The 23,486-nt window shown below is 38.7% G+C and overlaps 1 protein-coding gene across 2 annotated transcripts in view; it reads left to right on the top strand.

Moving 5' to 3' along the window:
* The window catches only part of BMX (BMX non-receptor tyrosine kinase), a 92,548-nt gene that overhangs the window by 47,906 nt on the left and 21,156 nt on the right, over nt 1-23,486 (top strand). For both annotated transcript variants that reach the window (XM_043995552.1, XM_043995553.1), the window contains exons 8-15: nt 302-373; nt 3,175-3,228; nt 8,346-8,400; nt 10,896-10,975; nt 14,172-14,299; nt 15,817-15,891; nt 16,855-17,026; nt 21,492-21,708. In XM_043995552.1, coding sequence (XP_043851487.1) covers nt 302-373; nt 3,175-3,228; nt 8,346-8,400; nt 10,896-10,975; nt 14,172-14,299; nt 15,817-15,891; nt 16,855-17,026; nt 21,492-21,708 — 853 coding nt within the window. The remainder of the gene's footprint in view (nt 1-301; nt 374-3,174; nt 3,229-8,345; nt 8,401-10,895; nt 10,976-14,171; nt 14,300-15,816; nt 15,892-16,854; nt 17,027-21,491; nt 21,709-23,486) is intronic.

Here is a 23,486-nt window from a genome sequence, read left to right as displayed (position 1 = left end):
TTTTGAAAATATAACAGGAAATGAGTCACTTGTTCAATATAATGAAGGTTTAATTCTATTGAGAAAATGTTCTGGGAGAACACAATTGCTATTTGTCAGGTTCTGTGTAAAAAATAATAATAATCAAACAGGTGAGAATGACTCACTAAATGTATTGTCCAAACTGAGTGAAATGCCTGGGTCAAGGTATTATGTAATATTAAAACATGAGACAATTTGGATTTTTTTTTTGGTCGTCTCACAAAGCAAGTGAGAATTGCATAGAAAATGTATTTCTAGAACATGTCCATTTCATTTGCAGAGGTGAAAATGCTGTGTCCGGGATCCAGCTGAAAAAATATGTAAAAACTCAGACTATTCCAATGATTTCATGGTAAGTTAGATAGTGTTTACTTCCATTTTTCATGAGAAACTGATAGAATCTAAAGTAGATGAGAGATACTCACAGCAAATAATAAGGAATATATTCTATCAGAAGGCAGCTAGGGGATGTATGTAGTAGATAGAAGGCTGGACTTGGGTTCAGAAAGACCTGAGTTCAAATCTGCCTTAGTTTCCTCATTTGTAAGGAATGGGGAAAATAATAGCTCTTAACACCCAGGTTTGTTGTGAGGATCAAATAAATAGTATCTGTAAAGTGTTTTGCAAACCTTAAAGCTATTGTTATTTCACTTTGAAAATGTCTAAAATTCAGAAAACTTATCAATCAATTGGTCACTAAGTATTTATTAAGGACCTGGAAAGTGTCAGGAACTGGGGCCCCAAAGACAAAGTTTAAACAGTCGCTATCCTCAGAGAGCATATAGGCCTATGGGGAGAAATGACATGTACAAAATATAAGTATACACAAAATACAATATTTTTTTGTTGAGTCATTTCAGTCATATCTGCCTCTCTGTGACCCTATTTGGGGTTTTCTGGGCAAAGATACTGGAGTGGTTTGCCATTTCCTTCTCCAGCTCATTTTACAGATGAGGAAACTGAGACAAACAGGGTTAAGTGACTTGTCCAGGGTAACACAGCTACTAAGTGTCTGAGACTGGATTTGAACTCAGATCTGCCTAAAAAAATATTTAGGAAAAGGTGGCATTATCAGCTAATGAGGGGGAAAAGCCTCATTTAGGAGATGATGTTTAAGTTGATTGAGTTTTGAAGGGAAGCATTCAAAGAAACAGAGGTGAGGAAGTGGATTCCAAACATGGGGGCAAGTCTATGTTAAGTAGAGATAAGATTTCATGAGTGAGGCGATCAAATAGGCCAGTATGGACAGACTACAGAATGCATGAAGGGAAATCATGCATAATACTTTAAGTCTGGAAAGCTAGGGTGGACCTATATATTGGGAAGGGATTTAAATGCCAAACAGAGGAGTTTGAATTGATCTCAAAGAAGTTAGGAAAAGAAACATGAGAACATGAAAAACTGAGAATCTAAAGTAGATGAGAGATACTCATCAGTTATTTTTCAGCATTTGGGATTTTCTTGCCAAAGATGCTGTTTCTTTCTCCAACCCATTTTACAGAGGAGGAAACAGGCAAACAGGGTGAAGCAACTTGCTTAGGGTCACACAGGTAGTAAGTGTCTGAGGCCAGATTTGAACTGAAGTAGTTGAATCTTCCTGACTCCAGGACCAGCATTATATCCACTGCACCAACTAGTTGCCTAAAACGAAGGAAGACACTGGCATTTATTAAGCAGGGGAATGACATGGTCATATTTGTACTTTAGGGGCAGCGAGGTGGCGCAGTGGACAGAGCACTGACCCTGAAGTTGGGAGGATCTGAGTTCAAATCTCACTTCAGACACTTACTAGCCATGTGACCCTGGGCAAGTCACTTAACCACAATTGCCTTAAACATCTGGGGCCATCTCCAGTTGTCCTGATACATACATTGCCACTCGACCCAGATGACTTTAGAGGAGAGAGGGAGGTTGGTGACTTTGCACAACCCTCTCTCACTTAAATCCAATTCACTGCAAGTCATGACATCACCCATATTTCATGGCCCTCTTAGAGAACAAAGAACAAACAGCAACAACATATTTGTGCTTTAAAAGAATCCCTTTGACCACTGGATGTAGGATGGATTTGAGATGGAGGAACTTAGAAGAGGAAGACAATTAAGAGACTATTAGGGGCAGCTAGGTGGCACAGTGGATAGAGCACCGGCCCTGGAGTCAGGAGTGCCTGAGTTCAAATCTGGCCTCAGACACTTAACACTTACTAGCTGTGTGACCCTGGGCAAGTCACTTAACCCCAATTGCCTCACTAAAAAAAAAAAAAAGAGAGAGAGACTATTGTAATAATCTTGGTGAAAGGTGAAAGGTGGTGACCATGTGAGGAGAGAAGGAGGCCCATTGAGAGAAGCTTTGAAAGTAGAATTGTAAGGCTTTTCAAGCAGCTGGATACATGGTGAAGGGTGAGATGGAGTAAGGAGTCAAAGATGTTTCTGAGATTGAGAACCTGAATGATTGGAAAGGGAAGACTTTCCATTTGAAAATTTCTTCAAATGGAAGACAAGGAACAGTTCCTATCAATCTTCCCACAGTAACCCTGCAACCTGCATATATAGAAGACCAGACTTGAAGATCTGAGTTCAAATCCTTACTATATCACTGTGTGATCCTAGTCAAGTGACTTAATCACTCTGGGTCTCACTTCCTTCATCTGTAAAATGAAGGGATTGGAGTCCATGGCAGATAAAACCATAGTTAGACCTTCCAGGTCTAAATCTATGATTCTCCGACAAATATTGACATTCTTTCCAGTTATCATGAGGAAAAAATATCCCCAAATCGATTTTAAAATGATCTGCAAGAATGACTCTGAACAAAACCAGAGGCTTTGCTCAAGACATACAATGCCTCAGCAAGTGCTTCCTTTGTTCTACCATTTGGAGGTAGCCAGAAAGAACTGGATTGCAGCCAAGTCCTAACTATGTTACTGGCCATTCACTCAAACGGATCTCAACACACACACACACACACACACACACACACACACACACACACAGAACCACTAGCTCATTCCTACCATTGTTTATAACTTCCTCAGTGTGAAAAGGGAAAATGGACCCAAGGATGGGTGAATAATGTGGGGGAGTAAGCTAATGGCCATCTGCATTGCTTCTTTTTGACTTTTTTTTCTGCATGATTTTCTCACCTCTTCCTCAGGGGGGACCCAGGATTAAGTTCTTCTGAAGAAGAGGAAAGCCTGAACAGCTACGAGTAAGTGGGTAGACTTATTTTATTTTACTTTCTTGGAAGGGAGCTAGAGTTTACTCTTTCTTCCTTATGTAAAATAGGGCTGGGGGAGTGGCCAATGAGGCCCCATTCCTGGGAGCATGCCAGGAGTGTTTCATGAGGCTACTTCTGGGAGTCAGTCAGTCAGTTAACTAGTATTGATTAAACATCTACTATGTGCCAGACACTGTGCTTTCTCTTGGAAGTATAAATGATAAAGTGGAATGAAAGGGTTCACAGTTGGTTCTGTGCCTATCTGTTTCATGACTTCTCATTTTCCTTTATTGGCTCATAATTCTATATCTCACCCTCTAACTGTGGGGTGTACTTCAAGGCCCAGCCCTGGGTCTTTTCTTCACTCTGTAGATTCTCTGACTTGGCGACTTCATCAACTCTAATGAGTTTGATTATCATCTCTGTCATGATTCACCAATCTCTATATCCTCTTTCTAATTTCTCATTTCTTTTCGTGAGTCATGACTCACCAATATATGTACCCATTTCATTTCTCTAATTTCTTTCCTAAACTCCAGTCCCATATCAAAAACTACTGGGCACACAGTAGGTGCTATATAAATGCTAATTCTTTTCCCGTGTTAGACATTTTGAACGGAATGTCTTGTAATCCTCTCACAATCATCACATCCAAAACGGAATTTATTACCTTTCCCCAACGCTTCTCCCTTCCAAATGTTATTGTTACTTTTGAGGATATCATCATTCTTACAATTATCCCAAGTTCTCAACCTTGACATTATCAGGGACTTCTCATTTTCCCTCACCAAAGATATCCACTCAGTTGACAAATTTTCTCATTTTCACCTTTACAACATCTCTTAGATCTGTCCTTTTATCTTTATTCATAAAGTGAACACTTCTCTCTTTATTCATAAAGTTCAGAACCTCACTCACCTAAGATATTGAAATAGTCTCTTAAACAGTCTCCCAGCCTCCCATATCTCATCCAATTCATCCTCTACATTAACTGCCAAGGTGATTTTTCTAAAGGGCAGGTCTGACCATTTTACTTCCCTAATCAATAAACTCCAGTGGCTTCCCTGTTGATCCTTCCTACCATTAAAATTTATCTTATCTGTATAAGTTTTTACAACATAATCAATCATTAGTTTAGCAGTATATACATATTGGGTGGGTGGGTACAAAATTTTTTTACCATTGTGGGGCATGATCAAGAAAGTCTACTCATTACTCATTTGGATTACTGATGTAGACATTCCATCTCCTGACCTGATGTCTTTGGGCTGGATGTCTCCTATGCCTAGAATGTTCTCTCTTCTTACCTCTACCTCTTGGCTTCGCTGGTCTCCTTCAACACTTAGATCAAATCCATGGGTAGACCCACATATGTAGAAGGGGTTCAGAAAAATGATTTCCTCTTTTCCCCCCTCTCCAGTATCTTCCTTATAAGATGTCCTTCCAAATGTATATAGATACACGCCATGTGCATACATAGTTATTTAGACATTGTCTCCTTTATTAGAATATTAGCTCCTTGCGTGAAGGTACCTACTTCCTCCAATTTTTGCTATGCTTTATATCCCTAAAAATATCTGGAGTCATCTCCAGTCATCCTGATGTATATCTTGACACTGGTCCCAGATGGCTCTGTATGAGAGAGTGAGGTTGGTGACCTTGCACAGCCCTTCCTCAGTTAAATCCAATTTTAGTGCAAGTCATGACATCACCCTGAGGTCATGGTCCTCTTCAAGATGAAAAGACAAACAACAACAAAAATTCTTTATATCCCTAGAGCTTGGCACAGTGCCTGGCACAGAGTAAGGGCTTAATCAATGATTGTTGACTGGCCTAACAAGGAGAAAGCTCCATAAAATCTTGGTGAGAAATGTCTTGCAGTGTTTTAAGGGAGAAATGCCTTAAAGTCTTCTTAAGGGATATGATAGGGAGGCTTAGTTGTCTGAATTACCCAGATGGCAGACCCTCTCTGTCCCTCTCTGTCTCCCTCTATATCTGCATTTATAAACACATTATATATGTATGTGTATATATTGAGTTCCTCTTATAATTGTTCATCTCTCTCTCTCTCTACCCAGCCCTTTTCTCTCTTCTTTCTTTTTTGTTTCTGTCCCTCTTCTCTTTCTGTATGTCTTCTCTCTCTTCTCTCTCTCCTCCTCCCTCCCTTTCTTCTCTGCTTCTTTCTCTATCTTCTCTCTTTCTTTTCTTCCACTCTCTTTTTTCTGTCTTCTCTCTTTCTATGTCTTCTCTTTCTTTCTCTCCTCTGTCTCTGTCTGTCTCTGCTTGTCTCTGTCTCTGTCTCTCTCTCATTCTCTCTCTTCCTCCCTCCATCCCTCTCTCCCTCCCTTCCTCTCCCCTTTTGTGTCAAACATTATATATATATATATATATATAATGAAGAGATGACCTCACTTTGGCCAGGGTTTCACTGAGCGACAGTGTAGGTATTTTGCATCCAGAATTAGGTGGTAAATAGTGTCCTTCTGTTCCAGTCATTATGTAGCTCTTAACAAAGACCCTCCCAACCCCATAAAAACCAAAAATAATTACACAAAGAGAGATTCCTGGCTTGGGTTGGGAGTTGCATTTGAAGTGATCTTAGGCAAGTCACTTGAATTCTCTAGCACTCAGTTTCCTCACCTATGAAATGAGAGTTTTGGACCTAGCGGCTGCTAAGTTCCCTCGCAACTCAAGTCTATGATCTTGTAATGAGATAGTCTTGAGAGTCCCTTTTAGCTCTAGACTGAAGACTTTATGAGGCTAGAGCCAGCTGCCCTCTGCAATATCTTCCAATGCTGTCTATTTTCCCCTAGTCCTAAATACTAGATAATGAGAATAGCTAGCATTTATACCTATTATTCTTAAGTCACTGTAAAACATATATCTATATATGCTGTCTCCTTTGATCCTCACAACAACCTTTCGAGGTAGGTACTATAATTATTCCCATTTTATAGATGAGAAAACTGAGTCTGAGAGGTTGAATGACTGAGTTAGGGTCACACAGTTGGGGAGTGTCTTGAGGCAGGATTTGAATTTAGGGCTTCCTGACTTTAAGTCCAATGGTCTGTCCCCTTTAACACTTAGACACTTAGCTAAGTCCTTTTCAACTTCATAGTAAGATTCTGTGATAAATTGAATAAAATCTAATTTGTCTGCCTAATTTAACATATTATAGAGAAACCACAAGCTAATGGGGCACATTCTACCCACAGAGACACAAAGACACAACTTATTTAGACCCTAGGAATCACGTAAGCAACAGAGCTTTAATGGGGGGGGGGGGGAATGGTTTTTTGACCTAAGGAAAAATTTTTTTATCTTGGATTCTTTGCTGAGATATCTGTGAATATTTTTGCATAAGTTTTGAGTGTGTTTCCAGCCTCTCTATTAGGTGTCTTGTCAAGGATAGCTCTAGGCAGAATGAGAAAACAGGCCATTTGCCTCTGACCACCCCTCCTTGGATTCTTCACTCTGAGCCCCTTCCACCTCTAGGGTCTAGCATCTGCCCCATATCAAACAAACAAAAACAAAGGAGAAAAATTACCCTGCTCTGAGGAAAGGATCCATTTCTTTCTTACAAAGGTATAAATAATTGAAGAAGCTCCGTATGAGATGGAAAATTACATTAAAGCAGACGGCAAAGACTTTAACCAAAGAAATAAGTCTCTGTACATTTTCAGATATCAGTCCCCCTGGTGGGAAAGTAATTTTACTGACAAGGGACCTTTCCCAGGGCCTCTGAAAAGAGAGGTCAGTGCGTCTTCTGTTGATCCTTTGGAATGGCTCTGTGAACTGAGGCCTGATCACATATGCAGAGTACTATATCCTGGTTATTTACAGGCTAAGCAGGTGGGTAAGAGAAGAAGGTAGACTGGAGGAGGTGAGGCCTATTCTCTAAAGAAATTATATGTGATTTCCACAGCAAATGGAAAATTGGGGATGAGAGAGAAACAGCTGTGGGAGGCTATTCGATCTCAGATTCATGGCTCCTCACGACACGATTTTACCCTGAATAGGAGGAACATTTTATTGGAGCTGATGTTTTGCTGGCATGCCTCCATTAGCAACTCTGCTCCCACCCTCATGGAGATTCATGCGATACAAGGGCACTCACTGGGTGGTTCCTATCTTGAAAAAATTTGTCCCAAGGCAGCTAGGTAGTGCAACATATAGAGCATCAGTCTGAAGTCAGAAGGACCTGAGTTCAAATCAAGTGTCAGGCACTTATTAACTGCGTAATCCTGGGCAGGTCACTTGCCCACCCCCACGCCACCCCCCCACCTTCCACCAAAAAAAAAGAAAAAGCAACCTGTTCCATTGTAAGTTCTTTGTTTCTTTGGGAGTAGACCACTGAAAGGATGTCAAGAATGGTAAAGGTTGGGTCTCTAAAAATTTATGAAGTGTCCTTTCACATACAGCTTCTTCTCACTCCCACCCCAGCAGGACTCCTATCTACCAGGGCTTTTCCTCCTACTCTATATCCTAAAGGCTCCTATCTGAAACCTGCTTATCAGGAGGGTATCAGTAAGGAGGGGATGTCAGAGGTCCTTCATTTTACCAATGAGGAAACTGAAACATATGATATCCACCCCTATCCCACCACCATTTTACCTACTTTAGAAATTGATTGCTTACCACCGCCTCAGGGAGGAGAAGGAGAAAGAGGAATTTGGAACTCAAAATTTTAAATTAAAATATTTTGTTGTTGTTTTTTTTTAAAGAGAGATTTCTCCACAGTCCTGTAGCTAATATGTTGTTGAGATGAGATTAAAATCCACATTTTTCCTGAAAAAAAGAAAAGTTTTGTCCAGTTGCTTAGAGAAAAAAAGAACAACATTTTTTAACAGATATACCACAAAATATGTCTCAATCAGGTTTGGTTTAGTTTGGTTTTGCTACCAGAGGTAGCTATGAGATAGGATGATTTGGGGATCTGGTTTTTTTCTGGTTATAAGACACTCTTAATTTATACATCTTCCTCATGGGCCTTGTAGAATCACAGAATTATCTCCTGTCCCCAAGTATTACATATAAGGAAACTGAGCAATGTATAAATCAAGATAAAAATAATCCCTAATATCAATGCATCATCTTTTCTTCTGCAGCTGGTTTGCAGGTGATATCTCAAGAGCCCAGTCTGAACAGTTACTGAGACAAAAGGTACTATGAAACAGCCTTACTATCTTTTAAAGTATACATAACATCTTTTTCCACTTCCTGAGGACTACAGGATATGTGTTAATTATATTGGTAAGATAATTGATAAATTGATTGACTGTGGTCAATTCATGTTTGTTAATAGGGCCAATTCAATGAAATATGCATGTTTGGAGCACGTATAGTATGTAAGTCAATGTGTTGGACTTAGGGAAAATCGGACAGTGTACAGAGATAAATATGACATCTCTGCCCTCAAAAGGATTAGTCTGTAATTTCAACAAGTGGAGATTGCAGAAATGCACTTTTCAGGTGGAGGTAACTGAATGAGCCAAGACACGGACAGGGTAAGGTAAGGCATGAAGGAACATCTCTACAATGAATAAAGTCTTGTTTGACTAGATATTAGGTTTATGAAGGTAGATGATAAATATATCATCTGGGAACATAACACTGAGGGTCTCGTGTCCCAGAATAAGGAGGCTATAGCCCAGGTTGTAGGGAAAGGAGCATCACTAAAGGTTTCTGAGCTGGGAAATGACATGATCAGAGTTGTACTTTGGGATGGTTATTTTACCAGCAGTGTATACGATGAATTAGAATAGGGAGAAACTAGAGGTTGGAGAAATGACTTAGTTACAAGAATATCGACTAAAATAAGGTGTCCGGAGTGGGAAAGGAAATAAAGGAAAAGACTCAAGAGATTGTGTGAATGATTAGATGTGGAGGTTGTGAGAGAGGTCAGAGTGACTGGGTGATTAGGAAGGATTGAAACCCATTTATAGAAGTAGGGTCACATAGCTAGCCCATGTCATAAGCAGGACCAGGAGACAGGTCTACTTGAATTCAAGGCCAACCTTACCAAGCTGCCCTTTACACCTGTTATGCAAGCTTAAATGGGTTAATCTTTTAGACATAAAACAAACATGACTTTAGAAGGTTTTACAAAACCAGCAGACCAAAGTAAACCTAAATATCTGGGTAGTGGTGGTGATAGTGGTGATGGTGGTGGTGGTAATAGTAGTAGTAGTAGTAGTTGTTGTTTTAAATGTTTTTCATTCTCCTCGGGTTCATAGAGGCAATATGGGGTAATAGATAATGTGCTGGGTTTTGAGTAGGGACAACCTGACTAGGCAGCTACTTATCCCATTGGAGTCCAGAGGTGGCTCTGAGGGTTTGAGGATTATTTTTCTAAGGCTATAGCTCACAAGCCTCCACTAGTGTGTTTCCCTATTATTATTACTTGAAATCAATTATTTGAACTTCTCAAATGACATTTATTAGCTTGTCTGTCCATAGACAAGTTATTTTATTCATCTGAGTATTGCTACTATGAAATTAAGAGGAAATTCAAAATTCTCTGAATGCTTCAAAACTCACCAGGTTCTTCTCCAGAGAAGGGCAGCTGAGGGAAGAAGATCAACACCAAGCCTGAGTCTGGAGATGAGGCTGGGTACAGGATTCTCCTTCCTCTCTCTGCCCCTCCCCCCACCCACCCAGTAATTTTGTTTTAGGAGATTGTATAGAAATTTTCTACTACCAAGCTGCCAGATATTCAAATGCCTGTGTTGTAAATTGCCTTGCTGTTCTATACAAATCCACCAAGTGACCTCAAACAATACAAAAACACTTCCTGCATGGCATTACTCCATTTTATCGGATTGTTTTCAAAGACTTCTAAGTTGGTCAAGTAGTTCTACATCGAAATTGATCAAGTACTTTCTACATGTAAATTGATCAAAGTCTAAAGCCTTTCTTTGATCCATGTAATGAATATGTCTAGAACTTGTTCACACTTTTAATTGATTAATTCAATTGATGATAAAGGTATCAGGGCTAAAGTAATACGTTAGCTACTTTAAGTGGGATGGGGAGAATTTGTTTGATTGCTTCAATCAACTTTCATTTGCGTTTCCACAGGAATCAAACAAACAAATCATGCCTTTAGTAGGTTGTTTTGTTTTTGTTTTTGGTTTTGTTTTTTAATCAAACTAGCAACAGAAAGTAAATTCCTTGAGGGCAGGGATTGTTTTGTTTTTGTCTTTATATGTCCAAGTGCCTAGCATAATGCCTGGTCCATTGTGGTCTCTTGATAAATGCTCATTGGTTGATTCATTGATTGTTGGCATCTGTTACTTCTCAGTGACCCAGGCAAGACAATAAATGATCCATGAGTTGTTGATTCACCTATTTTCCCACAGTGGTTAAAAAAAGTACAAGTCAAATAGGATTAACAACTAAGCAGACTGGAAAAACCAGAGTGTACCCTATAGGTGTACAAAGAGAGCTCTCCAGGACAGGAGTAACTTTGGAAAATCTTCTGTACAAAATATTCTTAGTGTAACTCTTTGAAATATAACCTTTGGGGCCACCAACAGGAACATTTCAATCAATCCCATTTCATAACCTTCTGAACAGCAGCTGAAAAGTAGTTTTTGAAAGTGACAATTTCCCTACATTTCTCTCTATTATCCTTGAGCATTTTCCTTCCTTTTTAGGGAAAAGAAGGAGCATTTATGGTTCGAAATTCCAGCCAAGTAGGACGGTACACAGTATCCTTATTTAGTATGGCCCTAAAGTAAGTATGAGAGGGATTAATCTATTTTTGTGTGCATGTTCTTTACATATATAGCTCCTTCATAATGTTCTCTTATTAATCATCTGTTGCAACAGATAGGACATTTCACAAATTATTTAAGACTTGGGTCAGAGATTATTTCCTTTCACATGCAAAGCTTTCAGTTCTGCTCTCCCTTGGGTGTGGAAGGAAGACAAGCTGCCATCATGCCCTGGGTCTCTTACCCTCTCCCATGGATGTTTTCTTATGTATTCAATAGTAAGCCTATAAAGACGTCAGTCCCTAGGACCTATACTTTCATAGCTCAGGCCCCTCTGATGGAGAAAGTCTTTAGTTACCTTGAATAATAACAACAATAATATTCACATACACTATTTAAGGTTTGGGACAGCTAGGTCATAGAGTAGATAGAGAATTGCACTGGGAATCATCTTCTTGAGTTCAAATCTGGCCTCAGACACTTACTAGTTGTGTGACTCTGGGCATGTCACTCAACTGTGTCTACTTTACTTTCCTCATCTGTTGAATGAGCTGGAGAAGGAAATGGCAAACCACTCTAGTATCTTTCTCGAGAAAACTCCAAATGGGATCACAGTCAGATAAGACTGAATGAAGCAACTCAACAACAACAAAAACAATATTGATTCACTAGGACATCAGGGTGAGAGTTTGGCCAAACAATAATTAAAACTCTTAGAGAAATTGATTTCCAGTTTAAATGATTGATTTTTCTTTGTTTTTGTCATTTACTATCATTTTCTTTGTTTTTCTCAATGCTTCACCTACCTTTATCCCTCACTCCCAACTCCAATGTGTTGTGTGGCATACGCTTATTTTTGGAATGAAAGTTAATTCAAATTAATTATGTTCTGAGAAATGTTTATAGCATCAAAAATCCTCCTTAAGATAATTACAGATGTCACAAATTCAGAGTTAAAAATTATAGCTCTAAAGAACCAGAAATCAGCGGGGCAGCTAGGTGGCGCAGTGGATAAAGCACCGGCCCTGGATTCATGAGTACCTGAGTTCAAGTTCAGCCTCAGACACTTGATACTTACTAGCTGTGTGACCCTGGGCAAATCACTTAATCCCCATTGCCCTGCAAAAAACAAAAAACAAAACAAAACAAAAGAATCGGAAATCAAAGGAATGTCCATTATTGGGGAATGGCTAAACATGTATGGTATATGATGGTGATGGAATATTATTGTTCTATAAGAAATGACAAGCAGGATGATTTCAGAAAGGCCTGGAAAGACTTGTATGAACTGATGCATAGTGAAGTGAGCAGAACCAAGAGAATGTTGTATACTGGGACAACAATATTTTTTGATAAAGAACTGTGAATGACTTAACTATTTTCAACAACACAATGATCCTAGACAATCCCAAAGGACTAATGATGAAGCATTGTATCTACCTCCAAAGAAAGAACTAATATTGATGGAACACAGACTGAAGCATGCTATTTTTCCACTTTCTTTCATTTTTTCCCTTTATTCAATTTTTCTTATACAAAACAACAATTGTGGTAATTTTTTATATAATTGCACATGTATAACCTATATCTGATTGCCTCAGGGAAGGGGAGGGAGAGAGTGGTAAAAAATGGAACCCAAAACTATAAATAAAATATGTTTGTTATTTAAAAAAAGAAATTATAGCTCTAGACTTCCCTTCAAATGGCAGGTAGAAGCTGAGGCCCTTAGTCTATCTATACATTTGTATATTGTAGTACTTGAGTGTTTAACAATTTACACTTGACATGAAAAGAAAAGATTTTTTTTTTAAAGTTAAGAATCAAAAGCTATATGGCAATTTTCCCACTTACAATTTCTCCATAGCTTAGGAGGTAGTGTAGTGCAGTTGAAAGAACACAAAACTGGCTGGGAGTCACAGGACCTGAGTTCTAATCCTTAGTTGACCTAGTTTCTGTGAGCTTCAGTTTCCTCTTCTGTAAAGTGTGTAGGGGGGTTTTGGTTGGGCCAGATGACCTTTAATGTCCTTCTTGGCTCTGGCTCTGGCTCTATGATCCTCTGATGACAACAGTAAATTAGACAAAACTTCTATTCCCAGAGGTCCACCAGCAGGCCTGAAGTCCCTACAAAGTGGGGTCCATAGTCAAGCTTGTCATTACTGCAAAGAAGGACACTTAAAAATTGTCATTACCACTATGCCAAAAAGGCTATCAAACTGTGCATACCCTTTGATCCAGCAATACCACTGCTAGGTTTCTATCCCAAAAAGAGAGAAAAAGACCTATTTGTACAAAAGTATTTATAGCAGATCTTTTTGTGGTGGCTAAGAATTGGAAATCAAAGGAATGCCCATCAATTGGGGAATGGCTAAACAGGTATGTGATGGTAATGGAATATTATTGTGCTATAAGAAATGACAAGCAGGATGATTTCAGAAAGTCCTGGGAAGACTTCTATGAACTGATATAAGTGAAGTGAGGACAACCAGGAGAACATTGTGCACAGTGACAGAAATATTGTTTGGTGAAGAGCTGTGAGTGACAACTATACTCAACAATACAATTGTCCAAGACAATCCCAAAGGCATAAATGATGAAGCATACTAGCCACCTCTAAAGAAAGAACTGAAATTGATTGAACACATTGAAACATGCTATTTTTTACTTTCATTTTTTTCTTTTATTCAAGTTTTCTTATACAAAATGACTAATATGGTAATTTTTACATGATTGGTTATGCCTCAGCGAAGGGGGGAGGGAAAGGAGGGAAGAAGGGATAAAACTTGGAACTCAAAACTTTAAATAAAAATGTTTCTTATTTTAAAAAATTGTCATTACCATAAACTTTAAAGTACATAGCATAAATACTATCAACTCTTTTTTTTTTATTTTTTAAAAAATACTATCAACTCTTAATCAATAAATTGACCAAACCTTTATCAGACAGGAAAACAATACTCTCAGGCTAACTCAAAGGTAACCAAGATAATACATTGGCGGTGGCATTCTACTTAACTGGGATTCTACTCCAGATTCAAAAATTATGCATATGTATTGGAAAGTAAGTAAAGAAGACATCTATATTGTGTGATTCTGCCTAAGTGACTGGTATTAAAAAAGGCATGAAATTTAGAAAACTCAACTCATCTAAATGGGTTCCTTATCTAATTAAATTTTAATTAGTAAACAAATTCTAACACCTTTTGCTTTCTTTTTCAGTGATAAAAAAGGAACTGTCAAACATTATCATGTGCATACAAATGCTGAAAACAAATTGTACTTAGCAGAAAATTATTGTTTTGATTCGATCCCTAAGCTTATTCATTATCATCAACACAATTCAGCAGGTAATTCCCTTAAGTTTCTTTTCTTTTCTTTGTGACTAGATATTTTCTTGGGTTCTGCTCCATAGATTACTATTTATGAAAGTATGGGAGAAGGAAAAGATTCCTTTGAAGCACTGAGATTTGGCTGCAGTCTTGACTATACATTTCTATAGTGGGTTCTCTAATTGCTCAACAGAGAACACAGCTGAGTTAAAGTAGACTCAGTAGTAATGTTCATTTGGCACCTTTTATACAATATGACAGTTTTAGGTTATGGCTGGGTAATGGTCCAGCTCCAATTTAAATTCAGGTAATAGACCAGGGAAATTCTCTTTCCTCTCATGATGTATGAGTCATCACCAAGTACAAAATGAGAATCAAGATTCCTATGTAGAATATTGAAATAAAACATTTCAGTTTATTATATGAATTATAATTTTCATCATCCAATCTCAGCATTACTGAGAAGTATTATAGGTGAATTTCCTCCCTCCCAGAACCCACACTTCATCTAAACTTGAGTTCTGTTGAGGGCACCACCATCTTTCCGGCAACCCAGGTGCACAACATTGGGATCCTCTTTGTCTCATCCCTCTATCTCACTACTTATATTCTTTTAGGTGCCAAATCTTTTTTATTCTACTTCCAGAACATTGTTTGTGTCTTTCACCTTTTTTCTATTCACACTTTGTCTACCTTAGTTCAAGCTTATCACCTCTTGCCTAGACTTTTTTCATTAGTTTCCTAACTGGTCTCCTTGCTTTTTAGTTTTTATCCTCTCCACTCAATCCTCCACAGAACTGCCAAAGTGACATTCCTAAAATGCTAATATGTCCATTTAACCCACCTCTCCTTAATTACCCCCAGGCAGAAAAAAAAAAGTCTTCAATGGTTCCCTATTGCCTCTAGAATAAAAAAACAAAATCTTTAGCTTGACCTTGAAAGTTTCTCCCAATCTGGCTCTCACCTACCTGCATTTCCAGTCTTTTTTTTCACATTACTTCCCTTCACATATTTTCTGTTTTAGTCAACTTAGTCTTCTGAATCCTCCCAGCATGAAACATTTCCTCTCCAGGCTTTTACCTTTGCATAGGTCATTCCCATGTTTTGAATTACACTTCCTCCTCACCTTCCTGGAATCCCTGGTTTCCTTCAAAACACAACTTAGATGCCACCTCCTACATGATACCTTTTCCTGACCCTCTCAGCTATAAGAATTCTCTTCCATTTGGAATGATTTTGTATAACTTTATATTTACACTGTGTTTACTTATTGGTTTTCTTGTTGTATTTCCCCCAGTAGAATAGAAACTCCTTCAGGGCTCATGGTATCTCAACTCAGAGGATCGTAAATTCTAGAAATATTAAATCTAATTCATGCCTAAGATATGGACAAAACATCAATTTCCTCAAATATAGAATCACCACATTCTATTTATTACTTGCCTGAATTGTTTGACTTTTTTTTCCTTTTACTATTTACTAAGAGATTAAAAGCTGATGTATGTATTTTGATTCCGCTCTTGTTATTATTGCAGGCATGATTACGAGGCTTCGACATCCAGTCTCCACCAAACTCAATAAGGTCCCATCCACAGCATCCTTGGGAAGTGGTATGCCATTCACTTTTAATTTCCTAAACTATTTTGTTCACATTTTTGTAATTGCCTTTTTTTTTGGGCCAATGAGGGCTAAGTGACTTTCCCAGGGTCACACAGCTAGTAAGTGCCAAGTGTCTGAGGTTGGATTTGAACTCAGGTCCCACTGAATCCAGGGACAGTGCTCTATCCACTGCACCACCTAGCTGCCCCTGATTTCCTTTCTTTTTAAAGTAGATAAACATGATTATCCTCATGGAAGGGAATGGATAAATAAGAAGTAACCTCTAGATCAGCAGCAGTGAATCTGTAGTGCTAATATATCTATCTTTTCTTTTCCTTTTTAATGCTTCTGTTACCTCAGCCTCTACCCACATTTTTCCATTGTCATTGTCAGTGAAATTAAGTTTTCCCTCTATCAGTTCTACTCTTCTGTTGAAAGTTGGGGGGGGGCAGCTAGGTGGCGCAGTGGATTAAGCACTGGCCCTGGATTCAGGAGGACCTGGGTTCAAATCCTGCCTCAGACACTTACTAGCTGTGTGACCCTGGGCAAGTCACTTAACCCCAATTGCCTCACTAAAAAAAAAGAAAAAAGAAAAGAAAGAAAGTTGAGCACCTTCTTCCCTTTTCTCTCTTTCCTTTCTGTGCACCCCAGCAAATACCAGAAGACCAGTCTTAAAACACATAAGAAACAAGTGAAATTGTTTCATAGGACTGTCCTAGGGGAGAAAATTAATTTTTCTTACTTTACGATGGTTTAAAACTCTCAAGATACCTGAAATATTTTGTCACAAGCTTTCAGAGGACAGCATCAATGTGTAAGATTTCTTGTTAGTAATTATCTAATAGAAACTTGCCATATTGTGTCCATATTACACTGTACTTTCAGTACATTATAAAACTAATTCTAAGGTTATTAGACTCTTAAGTCTTCATATTCTTACCAGATTACTAAAGACACTTGCTTTACTCTTCTAGAAATTTGGGAGCTGAAGCGAGAAGAGATTACCCTTTTGGAAGAATTGGGATGTGGGCAGTTTGGAGTGGTGCATCTGGGAAAATGGAAGGGGAAGTATGATGTTGCCATTAAGATGATTAAGGAAGGTTCTATGTCAGAAGACGAATTCATACAGGAGGCGCAGACTATGATGTAAGTACAATTGTTTTATCTATTTAAGGGACATTCAGAACACACTGGAAAAGGAAACCATATTAATGCCTTATTGGATACTTTTTTTCCTCGAGGAGATTTTTCCTGTTCTCCTCCCCTTTGAATAAATCATTTACTTACTCTCTATACAGACAAAAAATGAGATAAACTAATCTTAGAGCTAGAAGGAGTCTCTGAGTCATCTTGCAGCTAACCAGGAGTTCCCTGGACATCATTCCTGAGGAGCAGTCACTTTTTGAAGGAAACCATTCTACTTGGGGATAGCTCTAGTTGTTAGAAAGCATACTCTTGCACCAAGCAAAAATCTGTCTCTGTGACTTCTATCTTTTTCTTTCTTTCTTTCTTTCTTTCTTTCTTTCTTTCTTTCTTTCTTTCTTTCTTTCTTTCTTTCTTTCTTTCTTTCTTTCTTTCTTTCTTTCTTTCTTTCTTTCTTTCTTTCTTTTTTTTGTAGGGCAATGAGGGTTAAGTGACTTGCCCAGGGTCACAGAGCCAGTAAGTGTCAAGTGTTTGAGGCCGGATTTGAACTCAAGTCCTCTTGCATCCAGAGCTGGTGCTTTATCCACTGTGCCACCTAGCTGCCCCCAACTTCTGTCTTTTTCTCTGAGTTCTCTGGGGCTAGGAATAACAAGTCAAATGTAATCCCTTTTCTATAGAAATCCTTTCAAGTATTTAATTATAATATACCTCCTCCTTCGTCTTCTCTTTTCCCTGCTATATATCACTTGGTCTTCATTCCTCCACTGGCCTGATATTTGCCAATGTCCCACCTAAAATATGGCCCCCTATAGTCCAGATGTGCTCTGACCAGGGAAGAATACATTAGCATGGTTACCTTGCTTGTTCTGAACACTGGCTAAGATTACTTTAGCTTATATGTCAGCTGTGTCCCACTTTTCATTCTTATTGACTTTTGAAAGAAGTAGTTTTGTTTTGTTTTGTCCCCTTCCCCCCAGCCACGCCTTCCCCATCCTGTACTTGGGTGGTCAATTTTATCAACCCAAGTACAGAATTTTATATTAATACCCATTTAATTGTATCTTATCAGATCCAGCCCAACTTCTGAGTCTGTCAGGATCTTTTCAGATCTTGGCATTATTGTCCAATGTGTTAGCTAGCTGTGTGTTCTGGGTCATCTTCAAATATGCTAAGGATGCTATCTAGACCATTGTCCAAGCCAGTAATAAGTGTTAAACAAAAAGGAGAGTCCTGGGACACTACAGTAGAGAACCACCCCTTTGGACTTTTTGTTTTCTTTCTCCCTTTGTATCCTTAATTAGTAAAAATCCATGTGGATATTTGAAGCATTTCAATGATATATTTTTCTCTTAGACTTTTGGAACTTTGTGACAGGCATAGTAGTTTGGAAAAAAAAAATATTATAGCAATTATTTTGCAAATAGCCCTCAGGGTCATAGATTCAGAAAAGTAATATCATGCCAACATAGTATGGTATGAAACTAAATGCTCCTTGCAAGATCAAAACTACCAGATTCACCCATGTAGAAGGACCTAGTAATAACCCAATCTCTAGCAGAAGTGCTATTAGTAGGTGTAAGTGAATGAGATGTCATAAAATTCAGGAAGTAGTGATGTCCTTAGCATTCTACAAATGAGGTAGAAACTGTTTTCAGTCAGAGGGGAGAGGAAGCTGAAGGAGGTGGCATAAATCAAGGTAACATGGCGTGAATTTAGAAGAGATCACAGTAAGACTCAACTTCTATACCCCAGCCTTGAGTCAACTCACTCTAGCCTGGACTGTCCCCAAACTCCATACATTGTTAGTCTAGGAAACTTCTACCCTGGGACCCTACTCTTTTTCACTGGTGATTTTCTCCATGGGGATACTATTTTTGTGTGTGTGTGTGAGGCCATTGGGATTAAGTGACTTGCCCAGGGTCACACAGCTAGTAATTGTTAAGTGTCTGAGGCCGGATTTGAACTCAGGTCCTCCTGAATCCAGGGCTGGTGCTCTATCCACTGCACCACCTAGCTGCCCCGGGGCTACTATTTTAGGAAGGATTCCAGCTATGGTTCACTTTACTCACAGCTTGACTTTCTCTTGCCTTCACCTCCTTTTCATTGCCTGATGTACAGGAAGATTCCCCTTCTCTCCCTCTCATGCCCTTTCCAGTCCTACTATATGTGTTGCCTCCCCTCACTGGACTATAAGATCCTTGAAGGTGGGGACTCACTTGCTTATATTTGTGTCCCCAGAGCTTAGCTCAGTGCCTGGTACATAGTAAGCATTTAGTGAAAGTTCTATGTTATCTAGATAGCTTTACAAAATATAGTTCATCGGGGGCAGCTACGTGGTGCAGTGGATAAAGCATGGGCCCTGGATTCAGAAGGACCTGAGTTTGGGGGCAGCTAGGTGGCGCAGTGGATAAAGCACCGACCCTGGATTCAGGACTCCCTGAGTTCAAATCCGGCCTCAGACACTTGACACTTACTAGCTGTGTGGCCCTGGGCAAGTCACTTAACCCCCATTGCCCTGCAAAAAAAAAAAAAAAAAAAAAGAAGGACCTGAGTTCAAATCCAGCCTCAGACATTTGACAGTGACTAGCTGTATGACCCTGGGCAAGTCACTTAAACCTCATTTCCCCACCAAAAAAAATGCCACCAACAAAATATAGTTCATCAGTCTGATTATGACATCACTCAGCAGGATGCAAAGGAAAGAATACTGGCAAAGGAGTAAGAGTACCAGCATTCAAAGCCCACCTCTAACATTTACCTCTATGACCTTTAGCAAGTCACTTAACTTCAAGACTCATGTCTCTCATCTGCAAAATGAGCAGATGAGACTATATGGTTTCTGAGGTCTCTTCCAGTTAGATCTGTGATTCTGTCTATCTGTCTGTCTATATCTATCTATCTATCATCTCTCTATCCATCTATTCATTCTTTTATTCATTCAGTTATCTATTTATCTATGTATTCATTCAATTATTTATCTATTTATGCATCCATATTTCTATCTACTCATTAATTTATGTAGTTATCTATCCATCCATCAATTCATCTATCTATCCATTCATACATCTATTTATGTATTCATTCATTTAGCTATTTATTTATCTATTCATCTATCTATCCATATTTCTATCTATTCATAAATTTATCTAGTTATCTTTCTATCTAGTCATTAATTCATCTATCCATTCATTTATTTATCTGTCATCTATACATTCATTAATCTAGTTACATTTGTATCTATTTATTTTATAAAAAGTTGAAACTCTATTTATCCCACCTTTGCCACTTCTTAGCTGGTAACCCTGGACAATTCATTTGACCTTTCTAATCCTCCATTTCTTCATGTCTAAGATAACATAAGATAATAATATCTTTTGTGTTTATCTCTCAAGGTGGTATAAAACTCAGAGTAGAGTAAAGTGCTTTATAAAATTTAAATTGCTATATCATTGTTATATCATTTATCATCACTGCTATTTTTTTAGTCAAAGGATAAATATAAAATCCAGTGGTAAACAAAGCCCAAATAAGTGCTTTTTAATAAAAAATCTAGATGATATATGAGAGGACACTTTAACTTAACCTTTGATAGTAAACTATTGCATATCTAGATGTATGAAAATTACGACCCTGAACTTAAAATTGGGAAAAGAAAAAGAAGGAATCAAATTCTTCCATGTATTTTTTTTTTTTTTGGTGAGGCAATTGGGGTTAAATGACTTGCCCAGGGCCACACAGCTAGTAAGTGTCAAATGTCTGAGGCCGGATTTGAACTCAGGTCCTCCTGAATGCAGGGCCGGTGCTCTATCCACTGTACCACCTAGCTGCCCCCATGTAATTTTTTAAAAGTCCATTTATAATGCCTAGAATAGGTATCTATAGACAATTATAATTCAGGCTGGGCAATCCCTATGCCCCACTGGCCATGAATCAGTTTCCTGTTCCCTAGGAGAGATGGCACAGGTCATCCCACTGGTACATGCCCATTTGTCTCTGAGGTGGCTGTAAAAACAAGTCCTGGAGGCAAAAATGCCATTGGAATAATGGGACAAGTTCTGTTTTCTCTCCAATCAACTCCAGATTATAGGAGGGGAAAAAACATGAGCACTTCTAGATATAATTTTGATGATGATAACAACAATAATAACAGCTAGCCATTACTGGCTTTTAAGTGCTTTACAAATATTATCTCATTGGATCCTCACAACAACCCTGGCAGGTAGGTGCTATTATTACCCCCCATTTTACAGAGAAAGAAACTGAGGCAGACACAGCTTAAGTGATTTGCACATGGTCACATAGCTAGTAAAATCTGAGGCTGGATTTAAACTGAGGTTTTTCCTGATACCAGGTCTAGTACTCTAACCACTGAACCACATAGCTGCCTTTTGATAAGCCTTGAAGACATCTGTAATATAGAAGAAAAAAGAAGCTCAAAACTGAATTTTGAACAATTGGTTTGTTTCAGGAAACTCAGCCACCCCAAGCTGGTCAAATTCTATGGTGTGTGCACTGAGAGGTATCCCATCTACATAGTGACGGAATACATCACTAATGGCTGTTTGCTCAGCTATCTGAAATGTCATGGGAAAGAACTCCAGTCCTTCCAGCTTCTGGAAATGTGCTATAATGTTTGTGAAGCAATGGCCTTCTTAGAGAGCCACCAGTTCATACACCGAGACTTGGTAAGCAAACATTTCTAAGAGGAAACAAAGCTAAGAAACTTAGTTTGGCTGTGCTCTGCTATTAAGAAGTCAAGTCAATGAGCCTTTATTAAGTAATTACTCAGTACCAGGCACTGTGTTAAGTGCAAGGAAGGCAAATACAAGTGAAAAAGAAAGACAGCCCCAACCTTCATACCTCTAATGGGGAAGATGACACATAAAAGTGGAGGGAGGTACTTGGGCATAGGTATAGTAAAGAAAGTCTGGAGAGCTGGGAGTGGAGCTTGGAGAGAATGTAGATACACTAGCCTGGGAGTTTTCCTTAAATTGGAGATTGTAGAAGGAACTGGCCATTCAGAAGAAGGAGACTCAGGGGTGGAGAGAGTACTTCCATTGTGAGAAGTCCAGGGGTGAAGTAAACTTCCAGGGTAAAGAGATTTCTGTGGCATGGTTGAGAAAGTCCAGAGACTTTAAGAACAGATTTGGAGGAAAGAATTGTATTTAATTTAGCGAGAAGAAAGAATTTGGTCAAATTGTACCTCAGACATGAGCTCAGCCTCAGTTTCCTCATCTATAAAATGGGAGTAATAATAGCACCTCCCTCCCAGGGTTGTTGTTGGCACTTAATGAGATCATATGTGTAGAAGGCTTTGCAAACCTCATAGTGCTACATAAATGCTATTTATTGTTATAATTAATTATTATTGGGGCAGCTAGGTGGCACAGTGGATAGAGCACCGGCCCTGGAGTCAGGAGTACCTGAATTCAAATCCGGCCTCAGACACTTAACACTTACTAGCTAGCTGTGTGACCCTGGGCAAGTCACTTAATATATATATATATATCAGGAGAGAACAAAGTTTTGGGGACTTTTTCTCTGTTTTTTAATCAAAATCTATCTTTGGAGAATGTCTAAAGCTAAACAGTTCACATACTACTTGAATCACTATGTCATTTAATCTTGAAATGCTCCTGAGGGTCCCAAGGAAGAGTTCCTCCTTGGAGTAACATGGATACACTTTACAAGGCAGGAACATTCATTGGCAGATTTCTACACAGCTCTACTTTCCATGCCTACTGTGCATGAATGCCTTTCAGTGGCTAAAAGCATTGATATAGCTCTCACAGGTGAGCCATTTGGTCTTTCTATCATCAGATCCTGTCATGAAATAATAATAATAGTCATAGATGTACATAAAGCATGGGCCAGGGAGCATTCTCATTGACTGACCCTTCCCTTGAAGGAAGCAATATTCCCACAGAGACCTTTCCTGTGGATAAAGAGGTGTTAAAGGCTAAAATCCTAGCCTGTCTAAAACTGTCTAAAATATCTGAGTGATCGCCAATAAATTATAAGCTTTAACAAGAGTTAGACTTTAAGCATTTATTAAGGAGAATAAGAATTTGGTAAAGAGAGAAGAAAAGGCCTAGATTCCTATCTATTAAAGGGAGAGAGCATTTCTAGCTCCCTTCTCCACCAGCGTCCCCAGGAAAAGAGGGAGAGGCAGAGCACCCGGCTCCCCCTTCCTCCTCCCACCAGCAGATGTCACTTCCTGATGCCAAAGAAAAGACTCCTGGTCTTGCCTTCAAAGACCTTCACTTCATCACAGAACTTTCCTATTGTAAGTCTCCAGTAGGTGGCGTCATTCCAATCGTTACATGCTGCGATATTAATTTTTTAAAATAATTTTTATCTTTGTTTCATCAATTTTTGCATCACCTGCCTAATTATCCTCATGCCATTATGAGAAATTAAAAAATCTAATATAATTGGTAACAGATGTCAAGGCCAAATTCAA

Source organism: Dromiciops gliroides, chromosome 3 (assembly GCF_019393635.1).
Source record: "Dromiciops gliroides isolate mDroGli1 chromosome 3, mDroGli1.pri, whole genome shotgun sequence".
Classification (NCBI taxonomy): domain Eukaryota; kingdom Metazoa; phylum Chordata; class Mammalia; order Microbiotheria; family Microbiotheriidae; genus Dromiciops; species Dromiciops gliroides.
Note: the sequence above shows the minus strand (reverse complement) of the source record. Positions and strands in the feature narration are given on the sequence as shown.